Source organism: Scyliorhinus canicula, chromosome 12 (assembly GCF_902713615.1).
Source record: "Scyliorhinus canicula chromosome 12, sScyCan1.1, whole genome shotgun sequence".
Classification (NCBI taxonomy): Eukaryota; Metazoa; Chordata; class Chondrichthyes; order Carcharhiniformes; family Scyliorhinidae; genus Scyliorhinus; species Scyliorhinus canicula.
Genome location: NC_052157.1, coordinates 98,870,631 through 98,889,831, shown reverse-complemented (window position 1 = coordinate 98,889,831; position 19,201 = coordinate 98,870,631). Strand labels below are relative to the sequence as shown.

The 19,201-nt window shown below is 51.3% G+C and overlaps 1 protein-coding gene across 2 annotated transcripts in view; it reads right to left on the bottom strand.

Moving 5' to 3' along the window:
• The window catches only part of LOC119975203 (collagen alpha-1(XXVI) chain-like), a 195,986-nt gene that overhangs the window by 93,895 nt on the left and 82,890 nt on the right, over positions 1-19,201 (bottom strand). For both annotated transcript variants that reach the window (XM_038814815.1, XM_038814816.1), the window contains exons 3-4: positions 18,973-19,102; positions 3,444-3,587 (exon numbers count right to left, since the gene is read on the bottom strand). In XM_038814815.1, the coding sequence (XP_038670743.1) occupies positions 3,444-3,587; positions 18,973-19,102 (274 nt within the window). The remainder of the gene's footprint in view (positions 1-3,443; positions 3,588-18,972; positions 19,103-19,201) is intronic.

Sequence of the window (19,201 nt, the reverse complement as noted above, 5' to 3'; positions counted from 1 at the left end):
TACTGGGAAACAAGGAAATAGCTGACACTTTGAACAAGTATTTTGTATCTGTTTTCACAGTCGAGCCACGAAAAGCGTCTCCAGAATAGTAAAAATCAAAGGGCAAAATGGAGGCATTTAAACCAATCACTATCATCAGGTCCGAGGTCCAGCGGTTGCTTCGGGAAGGCATCATTGAGGCCAGCAACAGCCCCTGGAGAGCCCAAGTGGTAGTAGTTAAAACTGGGGAGAAACACAGAATGGTCGTGGACTACAGTCAGACCATCAATCGGTACACACAGCTCAACGCGTACCCCCTCCCACGCATATGTGATATGGTCAATCAGATTGCACAGTACCGGGTCTTCTCAACGGTAGACCTCAAATCCGCCTACCACCAGCTCCCCATCCGTAAAGCGGACCGTCCATACACCGCCTTCGAGGCAGACAGTCGCCTCTATCACTTCCTCAGGGTTCCTTTCGGCGTCACCAAAGGGAGATGGACCGAATGGTCGACCGGTACGGTTTGCGGGACACCTTTCCGTACCTGGACAACGTTACCATCTGCGGCCATGATCAGCACCACGATGCCAACCTTGCCAAATTTCTCTACACCGCCACTCTCCTAAACCACACCTACAACAAGGAGAAGTGCGTGTTCAGCACGAACCGCTTAGCCATCCTCGGCTATGTGGTCCAGAACGGAGTTCTGGGGCCCAATCCCGAACGCATGCGCCCCCTCATGGAGCTCCCCCTACCCAACTGCCCCAAATCCCTCAAACGCTGCCTGGGGTTCTTTTCATACTGCGCCCAGTGGGTCCCAAACTATGCAGACAAGGCCCGCCCACTCATGCAGTCCACCCATTTTCCCCTGACGGCCGAGGCTCAGAGACGATATCGCCAAGGCAGGGATGCACGCAGTAGACCTGACGCTGACCTTTCAAGTGTAAAGCCACACATCAGATGTCGCCCTAGCCGCCACCCTCAATCAGGTAGGCAGACCGTGGCATTCTTTTCCCGCACCCTTCATGCCTCAGAAATTCGGCACTCATCCGTCGAACAAAAGGCCCAAGCTATCGTTGAAGCTGTGCGGCATTGGAGGCATTACCTGGCCGGCAGGAGATTCACTCTCCTCACTGACCAACGGTCGGTAGCCTTCATGTTCAATAACACACAGCGGGGCAAGATCAAGAATGATAAGATCTTGAGGTGGAGGATCGAGGTCTCCACCTACAATTACAAGATGTTGTATCGCCCCGGCAAGCTCAATGAGTCCCAGACGCCCTATCCCGAGGTACATGTGCCAGCGCACAAGTAGACCGACTCCGGGTCCTGCACGACAGTCTTTCTCACTCGGGAGTCACATGGCTGAACCATTTTATAAAGGTCCGCAATCTGTCCTACTCCGTCGAGGAAGTACGGACAATCCACCAGGGACTGCCAGGTCTGTGCGGAGTGCAAGCCGCACTTCTATTAGCCGGACTGTGCGCTCCTGGTGAAGGCCTCCCGCCCCTTTGAGCGCCTCAGCGTGGATTTCAAAGGGCCCCTCCCCTCCACCGACCGTAACACGTATTTTCTCAGTGTGGTCGATGAGTACTCCAGATTCCCCTTCGCCATCCCATGCCCCGACATGACGTTTGCCATCGACATCAAAGCCCCCAACACAATCTTCACTCTGTTCGGTTTCCCCGCTGATATCCACAGTGACAGGGGATCCTCATTCATGAGTGATGAGCTGCGTCAGTTCCTGCTCAGCAGGGGTATCGCCTCCAACAGGACGACAAGCTATAACCCCCGGGGAAACGGACAGGGAGATCGGGAGAACGGGACGGTATGGAGGGCTATCCAACTGGCCCTACGGTCCAGGAACCTCCTGGCCTCCCGCTGGCAGGAGGTCCTCCCTGATGTACTACACTCCATTTGGTCATTACTGTGCATGGCCACTAACAATAAACCCCATGAACGTCTCTTTGCCTTCCCCAGGAAGTCCACATCCGGGGTGTCGCTCCCGACTTGGCTCGCAGCTCCAGGACCCATCCTTCTCCGTCGGCACGTCCGACTCCACAAGGCGGACGCATTGGTGGAGAGGGTGCAGTTGCTCCATGTGAACCCCCAGTATGCCTACGTGACATACACCGACAGCTGCCAGGATACTGTCTCCCTCAGGGACCTGGCACTAGTAGGTTCCCCACACACACATCTCTCCGGCACGGCACCACCGTCCCCTCCCCCAGCGCTCCCAGCAGCAACCCCCCCAGGACCATCCGTCCTCCCCCTGCTCACACCCGAGGATGAAGAGGATTTCGGCACGTTTCCGGAGTCACCGAAGACCAGACCAGCATCGGCATCGCCGCCACCACTGCGTCGCTCCCAGCGGCACATCAAGGCCCCGGACCGGTTAAACCTCTAACTGGTCCACTGGACTTCAAAAGACATTGTTTATTCGCACAAAAATTGTATATGTAGAATTCAGTTTTTGTATATAATTCTCCACCCCACCCCACCCGCCGAACTCAATTTTAACAGGGGGTGAATGTGGTAAACCACTATATTAGGTGATGTATGGTAGGACCTGTACTACAGGTACGACAGTAGTCCCTGCCTGCTGGCTCCTCCCAGAAGGTGGAGTATAAATATGTGTGTCCTCCGTGCAGCAGCCATTTCTCCAGCTGCTGTGGGAGGCCACACCCCTTAGGGCAATAAAGCCTCAGTTGTATTCAACTCTCGTCTTTGTGCAATTGATCGTGCATCATTCGACAGATTTGTTAATGGAAAGGGGGGGTTAAGGGTTAGTGAAATTAAGGTCTCAATAAGATTAGCCAGGATGTTACTGACTGACAGAGCAGCTTCAAGGGGCTGAATGCTGCTGCTCCATTTCCTTTTGTTTATATGTCCCACCTGTGCCTAAACACACCCCTCCTGTGAATATACCTCTAAAATATTGCTGCACTGCATTCCATGAGATCATTGGGATGGAGCATTATTTACAACAAAACAGTGACTGGAATTATCTGTACAATACTATACAAGGGATTTGAGGTCACACTTTAGCTCATTGCCCATTCACTATATGGGGCCTGTTCCCTTGGTTCGCACTCTGTACTAGGGACCAGATCCATAGAATGCAGAAAATCCCGACGGTGCAGAAGGAGGTCATTCGGCCCTTTGAGTCTGCACCAATCCGACCAAGGGCACCCTACCTCGGCCCTTCTCTATCCCTGTAACCCCAGCAAACCTTCACATCTTTAGGCTGTGGGAGGAAATTGGAGCACCCAGAGGTAACCCACCCAGGCATGGGGAGAAAGTGCAAACTCAACACAGACAAGATCGGAATCAAATCCGGGTCCCTAGTGCTGTGAGAGAGCAGTGCTAACCACTGTGCCACCATGCTGCCACTTTTTGCTGGTCTCTCTATGTAATGATACACTGCATTCTCAGTATTGAAACAGCAAGAATAGACCTACTGGCTTTTCTGTCTGAGTAACCCAACATAGATTGGATGTCTTGCTCAGTGAAGCTTGGGATTCCTGGTGGGCCAGGTGATCCTGGTAGCCCAGTCTCTCCTGGGAATCCTCTTGGACCCGGGGACCCTCGAGGTCCCACTGCACCTGAAATGAAAAATATATTGAAAATTGGCGAGAATTGTAATAGAAGTGAAACAGCACAGATTAACAAGTTACTGTCTTAGAACATAGAACAGTACAGCACAGAACAGGCCCTTCGGCCCTCGATGTTGTGCCGAGCAATGATCACCCTACTCAAACCCACGTATCCACCCTATACCTGTAACCCAACAACCCCCCCCCCCCCCCCCCCCCCCCCTTTAACCTTACTTTTTAGGACACTACGGGCAATTTAGAATGGCCAATGGTATGCATGGTGGTTAGCATAAATGCTTCACAGCTCCAGGGTCCCAGGTTTGGTTCCCGGCTGGGTCACTGTCTGTGCGGAGTCTGCACGTCCTCCCCATGTGTGCGTGGGTTTCCTCTGGGTGCTCCGGTTTCTTCCCACAGTCCAAAGATGTGCAGGTTAGGTGGATTGGCCATGCTAAATTGCCCATAGTGTAGGTTCTGGTTTCTGCACTGCCCCTTACTACGGGCCAGATTCTGACCTTGTGTGACTGGACAACATGGATGATAGAGATTTGCCGACTCACTTTACATTATTATACCATGTCAGGATCAACCCAATCTTGTAGAAAACTACATTAAAACATCAGAAAAGATGTTTCTACTATAAAAAGCTGTGAAATGATTATCAAAGTCTTTTAAATAATGCAATTAAGAGAAAATATTTTCACTTTTGTAGGAAGCCAAAAGTGTAAGTTATCAACATTCCAAAGTCATTGATAAATCCAATTGGCCATGCAGTAGAAACCTCTTTACCCAGAGAGTGAGAATATGGAAATCACTATAACAGGGAGTTGTTGAGGGAAATAGTGTTGATTCATTTATTTGGAAGGCAGATACCCACATTGAAAAGGAAATTGAAGGATTTACTCTGGGTGTGGGTTGGTGAAATGTTTTGTTTCTGTGCTGAACCTATGTAGCAGACCCAATATCATGTCAGTTCCTGTACCAGGCACAATCTTCCATCCAATATTCTGTGAGGCACTGTGAAAAATATCTTCTGTCCTGTTTTGATGTCCTCTATCTCATATCCAAAGGGCAAAAAATGTAAAAATGCATCCTCCATAATACATTCCTCCCTTTCAGCTTCACCCATCGATGTAGGTTACCGAGCCATTGGAGACCCCGGGTGGTCAGGGAGAGGGCAAAGTGGCACCTGGCACTCCCTCTGGCACCTGGGCCCTTTGCACTGGCACTCTGGCACTACCATGGTGTAAGGGGCAGTGCCAGGCTGGAAGGGGCAGTGCCAGGGTGGCCATGCCAAGGTGCCGGGTGCCAGGTTACCCATGCTAATAATATTAATAACAATCGCTTATTGTCACAAGTAAGCTTCAATTAAGTTACTGTGAAAAGCCCCTAGTCGACACATTCCGGCGCCTGTTCGGGGAGGCCGGTATGGGAATTGAACCCACCCTGCTGCCTTGTTCTGCATTACAAGTCAGCTATTTAGCCTACTGTGCTAAACGAGCTCGGGGTTGAGCTTGGAGGTGCCTTGCCCATTGGAGGTAGGGTGATGCAGGGGGGGGGGGGGGGGGGGGGGGGCGCGGAAAGGGCTCAGGGATCCTGGAAGAGGTAAGTTGGGCAAAGTAGGGGGGTCCAGAGGTTGCAGTCACTGAGGCCGAAAGTTCGAGGCTACGTTTAAAGATGGCACCCCGTTAACGGAGTGGTCTTCCTGTACTGGCAAGCTCAGTGCAGGAAATGAGGCCTCGACGGTGAGTTCCTTCCTCACTGGGGCCAAAAGAAATGAAGTTGAATAGCTGGGTTTTTCTCAGCACCGTACATCCTGCTAAACCTATCGTTCAGCTGACTTCAACTCAAATCCTCTGAATCGTGCCCGATGCTTTTGAACCTAAATAAGGACAACTTATGAGGGCTTGAAAATAGCTGGCTAAAGTGAATTGTCAAATTATGTCAGGGACAGGTTAATAGAGATGTAGAGGGAGTCATTTATGGGGATTATGTAGTAATCCAGGAGACACAAATATGAGGGTTTAACTAATTTTATTTTAAACTCAAAAGTAGTCGCACTCGAACTTGTACTCCACGAGCCCGACGTGAAGATCGATGAGTGATTCGCCATGTGCCTCGTGAGGATAATCACACACCTCCCCCCCCCCCTTCACCACCCTCAAGTTCAGATCCTCCCCCTCATTCCCCCGACAACGAGGCCCCCTTCACCTCAGCCTTGAATCCACAATCAGTGGATTCGGATCTGGGGCGTGAGGTGGATGGGAGATTGTTGTTTCCTCGTCGAGTGTTGAAAGGCCACTGACATTGACCTCCAAATGTGGGTCCGTCACCCCAGTCTCTATTTCTGAGACTGAGTCTTCATCCTCTTGAGGGATGATACTTGGGTGCAACAAGAGTTAAATCCACTGTCTGTCCCCACAGTGTCCTAGTGTTCCTGAGATGGTACACATGTATTTTTATGGTCCTCTCCCTGGTTCTTCCCATGTATGACACAGGGCCTGTCTTTTCTACCACCACTTCTGGGATCCAAGGGTATTTGTCTCTGAAACTGTGAACATAGACGGTATCTCCCGACCTGGAGGTCCTATCAGATATCGTCATTTTTTATGAGCCTCTTCTTTTGACTCCACTTTCCCATCTAGGTTGGGAAACAATAGACTGAATCTGGTCTGGAGGCGTTGGCCCATTGGCAGTTTCAGTGGTGCAACCCCCATCGTAGTATGTTGCATGGTCCTACAATTGAAGAGGAACTGGGCTAATTTAATGTTGAGCAAGACGGCGATCAGTTTCTTCATGTCGCTTTGAAACATTTCGACCATCCATTTTACCAGGTTATTGGAAGATGGGTTGTGGGGCACCATTCATCTAGTTGAACTTGTGTTTCATCTGGTTGAACTTTGCAAACATCTGGAATTCTCCCCTGGTAAAGGAGGTCCCATTCTCGAACACAAGGAACTCCGGTATCCTGAGAGTGCAAAATGACTGCTGGAGTTTCTCTATGATGGCGCTGGAAGTCGTGGAGGACATCCAATGTATGTCCATCCATTTAGAATGGGCGCGACCAATATCAAAAACATTGACCCCATAAATGGCCCCAGGAAGTCAATGTGTATCCTTATCCAAGGCCTCCCTGGCAATTTCAACGGGTGTAGTGAGACTGAAGGTGGGAACCTCTGATTTCCTGACATGATGGGCATTGTTTCAAAATGTCACTGTTGGAGTCAAGTCCGGGACACTAGAGATAGCTTCTTGTGAGCATCTCCATTTTGGAGACTTCTGGGTGGCCATGTGTAGCTCCTTCAAGATTGGGCACTAACTTGGGCGAGGGACAACCACTCGGTCTCCCCACAGGATGATGCCGTCTTCCATGCTGAATTTTAGGTGTTTAGATAGGAAGAGCTTTAGGTCATCCATAGGGTGTCCTTGAATTCTACTGCTCAGGAAATATACAGTACACCCACTAACCTCTGTGTAACAAACTTACCTCGCACATTGCCGTTAAACTTTGCCCCTCGCACCTTAAACCTATGTCCCATGGGAATTGACTTTTCCACCCTGGGAAAAAGCTTCTCACTATCCACTCTGTCCATGCCCATCATAATCTTGTAGACCTCTATCAGGTCGCCCCTCAACCTCCGTCTTTCCAGTGAGAACAGACCAAGTTTCTCCAACCTCTCCTCATAGCTAACACCTTCCAGACCAGTCATCATTCTGGTAAACCTCTTCTGTACACTCTCCAAAGCCTGCAAATCCTTCTGGTAGTGTGGCAACCAGAATTGAACACTATATTCCAAGTGTGGCCTAACTTGGGGCTGGTTTAGCTCACTAGGGGCTGGTTTAGCTCACTAGGGGCTGGTTTAGCTCACTCGGCTAAATCGCTGGCTTTTAAAGCAGACCAAGCAGGCCAGCAGCACGGTTCGATTCCCGTACCAGCCTCCCTGGACAGGCGCCGGAATGTGGCGACTAGGGGCTTTTCACAGTAACTTCATTGAAGCCTACTCGTGACAATAAGCAATTTCATTTCACTAAGGTTCTAAACAGCTGCAACATGACTTGTCAATTTTTAAACTTTGAAGCTTTGCGCAAGTCGAGGAGACACAGCCGGAGTGAGACACATCCAGGGTGGGAAGCTGATACTTGGTAATTTGGTGCAGTGAGGTAATTCGGTGCAGAGTGGGAGAAGGCGCTTTTTCCCTACTGTTTTGTTCTCTCTCTTTCTTCCGGCCTCTAACTTTTAATCTGCTGGGAGAGATCCAGAGAGCATCTGAGACCCTGGGTGAGTTCTCCCAGTGAGCCAGAGAAGATACAGACAGAATGAGGCACAACCAAGAGTGAGTTTGGGAATTTGAAGCTAGGTGGGAATTCGAAGCTAGGTGGGGAGGAGGTGCTTTTTAACCCTGGTAAGTGACTGGTAAGTAGTTTTTCTTTTCAGTGTCTAATTTATTTATTTTTTCTTTCGTTTTTTGAAATTATAGTTGTATAAGTTTACCGAAGGTTTAAGTTATGGCAGGAGATCCCAGACCCGTGTCATGCTCCTCGTGTGCGATGTGGGAGCTCAGGGGCACGTCTACTGTCCCTGGCTACTTCACGTGCAAGAGGTGTGTTCAATTGCAGCTCCTGTTAGACCACTTGACGGCTCTGGAGCTGCGGATGGACTCACTTTGGAGCATCCGCGATGCTGAGGACGTCGTGGATAGCACGTTTAGCGAGTTGGTCACACCGCAGGTGGAAGTTACTGAAGGAGTGTGGTGAATGTAACTCTGTAATTCACACTGTGATATATATATATATGAGACCGTACGATTGGAAGTGCAGTTGTGTTGCCCGACCACTAGGGGGAGTAGCTCTGGGAATGCTTAGGAGTTTGTACAGGGCTCCACTCTTGGCTCCACCCACGGCTCCTCCCCCTGGACTGCTGTATAAATATCGATGTCCAGAGCCAGCCAACCAGTTCATCGAGAGTTCAACGTGTAACATGCTGGCTCTGTAGTAAGTAGATTAAAACCACTGTTCGTATCTCAAAGCACATGTCTAGTGAATTGATGGTCTCATCAATTTAATCTACTTAAGAAACAGTCTGGATCAATCATGGAATCAGCCCTCACGCCTGAGCGACTGGAACTCGACCCACAGGATGCAGAGGCAAAATAATTTTTTTCTCATTGGCTCTGGTGTTTTAAAGCCTACCTGGCAGAAGCAAACACAGCCGAAACAACGGAGGAGCAGAAACTGAGCCTACTGCATGCGAGGGTGAGCCACAGAATCTCTACTCAACTAAACTGTGCCGGTTCGGATACTGAAGCCCTAGCGCTACTCGACAAAATGTATGTGAGGCATGTTAATGAAGTCTATACACGACACGTGTTCACTACTCGCCGCCAGCGGCCTACGGAATCGCTCGCAGAATTCCTGAGAGAGCTAAAACTTTATCTAGTGACTGTAATTACCAGGCGGTTACCGCGGCAGAACATAGAGAATTTGCTGTACGCGATGCCTTTGTTGCGGGCCTTAGGTCAAACTATGTGCGCTAGCGACTGCTGGAAAAGGGGGCCCTAAATCTTGAAGCGACTGTTGAACTTGCTACCACTATGGAGGTCTCCTTCCGCAGCCTCACCACGTTCCCCGCGGACCCCGCAACCCCGTCATGGGCCCCGACCAGCGACTCCCCCAGGCCTGCGCCGTGCGGCCGCCCAGCCACAATGCTGCCCCAGCCTGCCAGTTTTGCGGCCAGAATCAGCACTCGTGGCAGCACTGCCCGGCCCGCAACGCGACCTGCAGCAGCTGCGGGCGAAAAGGACACTATGTCAGAGTGTGTCTGGCGAAGAAAGCCCCAGCCTCTAACCCTCACACGGCTCAAAGCACTCGTTCCGCCCCAGCCTCTAACCCTCCCACGGCTCAAAGCACTCGTTCCCTGAATTCACAGGCCTGCAGGCCCCGAAATGCTGCAGCCTGTATGCCGACTCCACCCCCACCCGACATGTGCGACTCATGGGGGCAGCCACCTTGGCAATCCTCCATGCGGCCGGCCATGTGCGACTCATGGGGGCGGCCATCTTGGGATCCATCCCCTTCAAACTCTGAAACTCACCTCGACGACTACGAACTCAGAGGGCAGTCATCACGGGGCCACTCCAGCACAGCTGATCGAGTTGCCAACTACCCGCAACTCAGCGCAGTCACTCTGGACCAATCGCGCCCGAAGCATCTGGCGCCGGTCCAAATTAACGGGTACAGCACACCGTGCCTTTTCGACTCCGGGAGCACTGAGAGCTTCGTACACCCAGATCTGGTAAGACGCTGTTCGCTCCCCGTTTTCCCCGCGCGGCAAACTATCTCCCTCGCTTCAGGCTCCCACTCTGTCCAGGTCCAAGGGCGTACCGCCGCGACGCTCACAATCCAAGGCGCTAGCTATGCCAAATTCCAGCTCTACGTCCTGCCCGAACTCTGCACCCCACTCTTATTGGGCCTAGATTTTCAGTGTAACCTCAAGTGTCTTACCCTCAGTTTCGGTGGGCCCCTACCCCACTCACTATCTGCAGCCTAGCCACGCTGTGAATCTCCCCCCCCTCCTCTCTTTGCCAACCTCACTCCAGACTGTAAACCCGTAGCCACTCGCAGCAGGCGGTACAGCCTGCAGGATAGGGTGTTCATCCGATCAGAGGTCCGAAGGCTTCTCAGTGAGGGGATCATAGAGGCCAGCAACAGCCCCTGGAGAGCTCAGGTGGTGGTCGTCAAGACCGGGGAAAAATTACGCATGGTCGTAGACTATAGTCAGACCATTAATAGGTTTACGCTCCTCGACGCGTACCCCCTCCCCAGGATTGCAGATATGGTAAATCAGATCGCCCAGTATCGGCTCTTATCCACGGTGGATCTGAAGTCTGCATACCACCAGCTCTCAATCCACCCGGAGGACCGCCACTACACGGCATTCGAGGCCGATGGCCGCCTCTTCCATTTCCTCCGGGTTCCCTTTGGCGTCATTAATGTGGTTTCGGTATTCCAATGAGAAATGGACCGAATGGTGGACCAGTACGGGCTGCGGGCCATGTTCCCGTACTTGGATAACGTTACCATCTGCGGCTATGACCAGCAGGACCACGACGCCAACCTCTACAGTTTTCTCCAGACGGCTCAGAAACTAAACCTCACCTATAACAAGGAGAAATGCGTTTTCCGCACGACCAGACTAGCCATCCTCGGCTACGTCGTGGAAAACGGAGTCCTGGGTCCCGACCCGGACCGTATGCTTAGAACTCCCTCTCCCTCATTGTCCCAAGGCCCTCAAACGGTGCTTGGGATTCTTTTCGTATTACGCCCAGTGGGTCCCACAATATGCGGACAAAGCCCGCCCATTCTTTAAGGCCACACTATTTCCCCTGTCAGCTGAGGCACGCCAGGCCTTCAACTGCATCAAGGAGGACATCGCCAAAGCGGCCATGCGGGCGGTGGATGAATCCACCTCCTTTCAGGTTGAGAGCAACGCCTCAGAGGTAGCTCTTGCAGCCACTTTAAATCAGGCAGGGAGACCAGTCTCTTCGGAACTCCGACTCTCGGCAGTCGAAAAAGAAGCACAAGCCATTGTGGAGGCTATTCGTCACTGGAGGCACTACCTCGCAGGTAGGAGGTTCACCCTCATCATCGACCAAAGATCGGTTGCCTTCATGTTTGACAACTCGCAAAGGGGCAAAATTAAAAACGATAAAATTCTGCGGTGGAGGATCGAACTCTCCACCTATAGCTACGATATTAAGTATCGACCGGGGAAGCTTAACGAGCCCCCAGATGCCCTATCCTGCGGGACGTGCGCCAGCGCGCAGAACGACCGCCTGAAAGTCATCCACAACGACCTCTGTCACCCGGGGTCACCCAGCTCGCCCACTACATCAAAGCCCGAAATCTGCCTTTCTCCACTGAGGAGGTAAAAGCTGTCACCAGAGACTGCCCAATCTGCGCGGAGTGCGAACTGCACTTCTATAGACCAGACAGGGCCCACCTGGTCAAGGCTTCTAGGCCCTTTGAACGCCTTGCGATCGATTTCAAACGGCCGCATACCCTCAACTAACAGGAACGTTTACTTCCTAAACGTTATAGATGAGTTCTCCCGCTTCCCCTTTGCTATCCCGTGCCCCGATATGACCTCCCACACAGTCATTAGGGCCCTGCATAGTATCTTCACCCTGTTTGGTTTCCCCAGCTACGTACACAGCGACCGGGGTTCGTCCTTCATGAGCGACGAGCTGCGTCAGTACCTGCTCGACAAGGGCATCGCCTCGAGCAGGACTACCAGCTATAACCCCAGGGGGAATGGGCAGAGGGAGAGGGAGAATGCAACGGTCTGGAAGACCGTCCTACTGACCTTCCGGTCCAGGAATCTCCCAGTCTCCCATTGGCATGATGTCCTCCCAGATGCGCGCCACGCTATTAGGTCCCTCTTGTGTACCGCGACCAACCAGAACCCTCACGAGCAGCTCTTTATCTTTTCCAGAGGCACTACCACGGGGGTCTCACTCCCGGCATGGCTGAAGACACCGGGCCCTGTACTCCTGAGGAAGCACGTCAGGCGCACAAAACTGACCTCCTTGTAGAGAAGGTGCGCCTGCTTCACTCAAACCCCCAGTACGCCTTCGTAGAGTTCCCTGACGGCCGTCAGGACACCGTATCCCTCAGGGACCTAGCACCCGCTGGACCCAGCATCCCCACTATCACTGCAGAGGTACCCCTCACTCCACACCCAACCCAGCTGACCCCTCGCGCTCCTGAGCCCACTAGCTCGCTACATTTGTTTCGCGCACCTGCACCGGCTAACCCCCAGCGCCCCAAGTCCCCAGTCGAACCAGACGGGTATGGAGCTCGGACGGAATCACCCCCGGAGTCCGCCATCGCACCCCAACCCACAACACCCATCCAGCCACCACAAGAGGCTGCAACCCTGGTGCTCCGCAGATCACAGCGGACAACTCGCCCACCGGACAGACTCAATTTATGAACCAGCACCCCTGCCAGACTTGATTTTTTTTGGAGGGGGTGAATGTGGTGAATGTAACTCTGTAATTCACACTGTGATATATATATATATATATATATGAGACCGTACGATTGTAAGCGCAGCTGCGTTGCCCGACCACTAGGGGGAGTAGCTCTGGGAATGCTTAGGAGTTTGTACAGGGCTCCACCCTTGGCTCCGCCCACGGCTCCTCCCCCTGGACTGCTGTATAAATATCGATGCCCAGAGCCAGCCGACCAGTTCATCGAGAGTTCAACGTGTAACAGGCTGGCTCTGTAGTAAGTAAATTAAAACCACTGTTCATATCTCAAAGCACGTGTCTGGTGAATTGATGGTCTCATCAGGGAGATAGAAAATGGGTGACCAAAAGACAGAGCAAGAGTAGGAAGGCAGTACAGGTGTCCCCTGCGGTCATCTCCCTGCAAAACAGATATACCGTTTTGGATACTGTTGAGGGAGATGGCTCACCAGGGAAAGGCAGCAGCAGCCAGGTTCATGGCACCGTGGCTGGCTCTGCTGCGCAGCAGGGCAGGAAGATGAATGGCAAGGCTATAGTGATAGGGGACTCGATCGTAAGGGGAATAGATTGCGGACCCAATCGGGACTCCAGGATGGTATGTTGCCTCCCTGGTGCAAGGGTCAAGGATGTCTCGGAGCGGCTGCAGGACATTCTGGGGGGGGGGGGGGGGTGAACAGCCAGCTGTCGTGGTGCACATAGGCACCAACGATATAGGTAAAAAATGGGACGAGGTCCTACAAGCTGAATTCAGGGAGTTATGTGAATGTGAAAACAGGGACAGAAGCAAAAGGAAGTAAGGGGGAAAGTGTAAGGCTCTGATACCCTGAAGTTTGCCATTCTTGGGTATGGCTCCACCCTCACTCACACAACTTTGGATATTGCCTTGGAGAAGGCTGTCCAGAACCCTACAAGTCTGGGGCAAGCCCAGAACAAGTGGGTGTGGTTGGTTGTGCCCCTCTGGCACTGTTCACATTTATCTTCCAACTCTGGGAAGAACGTGTTCATTTGGGTTCTGGTCAGGTGCGCTCTGTGCACCACTTTAATCTGCATGAGGCTGAGCTTTGCGCAGGAGGAGGTGGCGTTGGCCCTGCTCAGTGCCTCGCTCCAGAGTCCCCAACCCACATCCGTCCCCTGTTCATCCCCAAATGTTCGTCTGGCTTCATCCAGTGTTGGTCTTGCCCTGTTCAGTCGCTCTCCGTAGATGATCCCGCAATTCCCCCATCCCCCTAGGGCAGCACGGTAGCATTGTGGATAGCACAATTGCTTCACAGCTCCAGGGTCCCAGGTTCGATTTCAGGCTTGGATCACTGTCTGTGCGGAGTCTGCACGTCCTCCCCGTGTGTGCATGGGTTTCCTCCGGGTGCTCCGGTTTCCTCCCACAGTCCAAAGATGTGCAGGTTAGGTGGATTGGCCATTATAAATTGCCCAAAATAAAAGCAAATTACTGCGGATGCTGGAATCTGAAACGAAAGGGACAATGCTGAAAAATTTCAGCAGGTCTGGCAGCATCTGTAGGGAGAGAAAAGCGCTAACGTTTCGAGTCCGATGACTCTTTGTCAAAGCTTTGACAAAGAGTCATCGGACTCGAAACGTTAGCTCTTTTCTCTCCCTACAGATGATAAATTGCCCTTAGTGTCCAAAATTGCCTGTAGTGTTGGGTGGGGTTACTGGGTTATGGGGATAGGGGTTGTGGGCTTGGGTAGGGTGCTCTTTCCAAGAGCCGGCGCAGACTCGATGGGCCGAATGGCCTCCTTCTGCACTGTAAATTCAATGATTCTTACTGTCCGTGTTTATCAGGACCTCTAATAATATGTTTCACGGGACCCTGGGTATCCTACCGTCTCTTTGCGGAGAAAGTGCTTTAACTTAAGAAGCACAAGTTCCTGTCCTGTCAGTACTGTAGTTCCAATTCCTCCGTCAGTTCGCTCAGTTTCGTTCGTCTGTCCCCCATTCAAAAGTCCCCAACTGTCCTCCCGTCCTGTCTCCATTTTTTAAAAGTGATGTCGAGCATGTAGGGCAGCACAGTAGCACAAGTGGTTAGCACTGTGGCTTCACAGTGCCAGGGTCCCAGGTTCCATTCCCCGCTGGGTCACTGTCTGTGCGGAGTCTGCACATCCTCCCCGTGTGTGCGTGGGTTTCCTCCCACAGGACGTGCAGGTTAGGTGCATTGGCCATGATAAATTGCCCCTAGTGACCAAAACGGTTAGGAGGGGTTATTGGGTTACGGGGATAAGGTGGAAGTGAGGGTCGGTGCAGACTCGATGGGCTGAATGGCCTCCTTCTGCACTATATGTTCTATGTTCATGGTGGGAATTTGTGGTTTCCACAGATGGGGGCCATGGGGGACATCTTGGTTAGACCGAAATGTTGTCTCATCTGGTTCCATGTCTTTAGTGTGGCTACCATCACTGAGCAGGATGTGTATTTCATCAGGAGGGATGGTAGCGCTGCTGCGGTGAGGGCCCAGAGTGTTGTTCACTTGCAGGAAGACTCCTCCATCCACACCCATTCCATGCTGGGTTCACGTATGCATCCCCTTAGTCTCTCCACCTTAGCCGCCCAGTGGTAGTTTTGTAAGTTCGGTAGTGCCAGACCGCCCATTACTTTCCTCCTTTGCAATGTTGATTTGGGGATTCTCGGACGGACGGACGGACGGAGACAGACAGACAGACAGACAGACAAAAATGGCATGATCATTTTATCTGTGCTCTGGAAGAAGGCCTTGGGGATGAAGATGAGTCTGGATTTGAACAAAAAGATGAACCTTGGCAGTACGTTCATTTTGGTCGTCTGCACCCTCCCCACCAGGGAGAGCGTGAGTGCGTCCCATCTCTGTAGGTCATTTTTAACTTCCTTCGCCAGGCTGGTCAGATTCTACTTGTAGATCAGTGTCCAGTCCCAGCTATCTGGATCCCCAGGTCACGGAATTTGTTTTGGGCTAGTTTGGATGGTTTGCCTCCAGCTCTGTCCCTCCCCCGTCGTTTCAGTGAAAATGAAAAAAACAAAATGAATATCGCTTATTGTTACGAGTAGGCTTCAATGAAGTTACCGTGAAAAGCCCCTAGTCGCCACATTCTGGCGCCTGTTCGGGGAGGCTGGTACAGGAATTGAACCCGCACTGCTGGCCTGCCTTGGTCTGCTTTAAAAGCCAGCGATTAGCCCAGTGTGCTAAACCAGCCCCTGGAAACATCTGCAAAGTGGGAATGCCTTGCTCTTTCCCAGGTTGAGTTTGTAGTCCGAGAAGGTTCTGGGATCTTTCAGGAACTGCATGATTGCTCTCAGACCTTTCTGTGGCTCCAAACCATAGAGGAGCAGGTCATTCGCACAGAATGAGACTCTGTGCTCTCTGTTTCCTCTTTTGAAAATGAAAATGAAAATCTATTATTGTCACGAGTAGGCTTCAAATGAAGTTACTGTAAAAGCCCCAGTCGCCACATTCCGGCGCCTGTTCGGGGAGGCTGGTACGGGAATCGAACCGTGCTCCTGGCTTGCCTTAGTCTGCTTCCAAAGCCAGCGATTTAGCCCAGTGAGCTAAACAGCCCCTTTTGATGCTCTTCCAGCTTTCTGCGTCTCACAGAGCGACGGTCAGGGGTTCAATTGCCAGGGCAAACAGGAGCGAGGACAGTGGGCATCCCTGCCATGTGCCTCTGTGCAGCTGGAAGAATTCAGAGCTGGTGGTGTTGGTTCGAAACTCGCCCTGGGGGCGTTGTACAGGATTTTCTCCCAGGGAGCGAATCCTGCTCCTAGCCCAAACCGCTCCAGTACTTCAAAGAGGTACTTCCATTCGACTCTACCGAAGCCCTTTTCTGCATCCAGGGCAGTGAGTACCTCTGATGTTCTCTCCCCGGGGTTGGGGGAGGTTATTATTACATTCATCAGCCAACTGATGTTTGCAGTTAGCTGTCTAACCTTGACAAAGCCTGTCTGGTCCTCAGTGACCACCTCTGGTACATACTTCTTCAGTCTCTTGGCCAGGACCTTAGCGAGTATCTTTGCGTCTACATTAAGCAGCAAAATGGGTCTGTATGATCCGTATTCTGTCAGGCCTTTGTCTTTTTTGGGCATCAACGATATTATGGCTTGTGTTAGCGTAGGACGCAGGGTGCCCCACTCAAACGAGTCTGCGAACATCTCCCTTAGGTGTGGGGCCAGGTCCTCAGATTTTTAAAAACCCGTTGGGCCCCAGCACCTTCCCAGCCTCCATGGAGCTGATGCTCTCCATGATTTCTCCCAGATCTATTGGTGCTTCCAGTTCCCCCCACCTGTCCTCCCCCGCAACTGGCATGTCGAGTTCATCGAGGAACTTTTTCATCCCCGCGCCCCCGTCGGGGGGTATGGAGGTGTACAGCCTTTGTTAGAAGGTCTCAAACGCCCGGTTGACCACTTTTGGCTCAGTTACCAGTCTGCCTCTGCTGTTTCTATAACCTGCGCTATCTCCCTCGTGGCTGCCTACTTTCTTAGCTGGTGAGCCAGTAGGCTGCCCGTCTTTTCCCTGTGTTCGTAGAAAGTCCCCCATGTCTGGCAGAGTTGGTGCACTGCTTTCCTGGGGGATAGCAGGTTAAAGTCCATTTGTAGCTTTTTCCTCTCTGCCAGAAGCTCTATGGTCGGCGCCTCGAAGTACTTTCTGTCGACCTCCAGGATGGAGTCATGTTCATGTCCCCTCTACACCTTCCCCTACTTAACTTGAATTTATATCCCCTAGTTCTAGAATTCTCCACTAAAGGAAACAATGTTAACCTGTCCACCCAATCCCTTGCCCTCATAATTTTGTGCACCTCAATTAAATCACCCCTCAGCCTTCTTGTTCCAAGGAAAATAACCCCAACCTATCCACTCTCTCCTTGTAGCTACACTTTTCTAGCCCTGGCAACATTCTTGACTCTCCAACATTCCTGCACTCTCCACAGATCAATAACGTTCCTTCCTGTAATTTGATGACCAGAACTGCTCACAATATTCCAGTTGTGGTCTCGCCAGTGCTTTATACAATTCCAACTCCCAACATATATCCTTACTTTAATATTCTATACCTCTGCCAATGAAGGAGTGCATTTCATATGCTTAACAACCTTGTCTATTTGAACTGTTGATCTCTCACTTCATCTACCACTCCACAGCTCCTCTAAAGTGTGGCGCCCAGAACTAGACAATTCTCCAGATGAGGCTGAAGTAATTTTTATACAAGTTTAACAACCTTGTTGCTCTCGTATCCTGTGTTCCTGTTTACAATCCCAGGTTACTGTTGAATGCTTTATTTAAAAAAAAAAAATTTAGAGTGCCCAATTAAGTTTTTTCCAATTAACAGGCAATTTAGCGTGGCCAATCCACCTACCTTGCACATCTTTGGGTTGTGGGGGTGAAACCCACGCAAACACGGGGAGAATGTGCAAACTCCACATGGACAGTGACCCAGAGCCAGGATCGAACCTGGGACCTCGGCGCCATGAGGCAGCAGTACTAACCACTGTACTAGAACATAGAACATAGAACAGTACAGCACAGAACAGGCCCTTCGGCCCTCGATGTTGTGCCGAGCAATGATCACCCTACTCAAACCCACGTATCCACCCTATACCCGTAACCCAACAACCCCCCCATAATCTTACATTTTAGGACACTACGGGCAATTTAGCATGGCCAATCCACCTAACCCGCACATCTTTGGACTGTGGGAGGAAACCGGAGCACCCGGAGGAAACCCACGCACACACGGGGAGGACGTGCAGACTCTGCACAGACAGTGACCCAGCCAGGAATCGAACCTGGGACCCTGGAGCTGTGAAGCATTTATGCTAACCACCATGCTACCGTGCTGCCCAGAAACTACTGCCCAGAAACTACTACTACTGTATACTTTATTAACTGTGCTCCCAACCTGTCCAGCCACCTTTAATGACTCCTGCACATATATAGCCGGGTCCCTGTGCTCCTTTTATCTTGTCTCTCTCTCTTTCTGTAATTCCTACCAGTGGTTAATTGCTCCTTTAAGGTTCTTTTTTGATCCACACCTACAGCTGCAATCTGGTGTGATTTCAGCGTTTCCATCATCAATATGACCAGTCTCATCCCTTCTTTGTCTTCATCATTTCCCAATCCCTTGTAGCCAGGAATATTAAATTCCTAATCCACCTCCCACCTTCCAGTCAGGTTATTGCCACTAAATCAGTTACTGGAACTCACCGACCTTATTTACCACGTGTTAACCGCATTGTGTTCAAAATGGGCGCTAAAAGATCAATTTTACTCCCATAGAATCACACCACACAGTATGTCTACGTAACCCACCATGCCTGTGTCGCTCTATTTCCCCCTCTAAACATAGTAACCAATCTGATTTGAGATTACAGAGCGGTGAATCTGGCACTGACCTCTCACACCTGGTGGTCCTCTCAGAAGGTACATGTGGTTCTCTTGTGGCCCTGGCAGCACACCAGCCTCGGATGTCTCATTCCCTGTACCTGGCATTCCAGCAGCATCAGGAACATGCAGTTCAAAGATCTGGAAAGACAGCACTGCTGAAGTTAGTACTTGGCATCTAATGACTGTTTCTTCAATGTTTGTTCCTTCTCAACAATAACCTTCTGTTGAAAGCAAAGG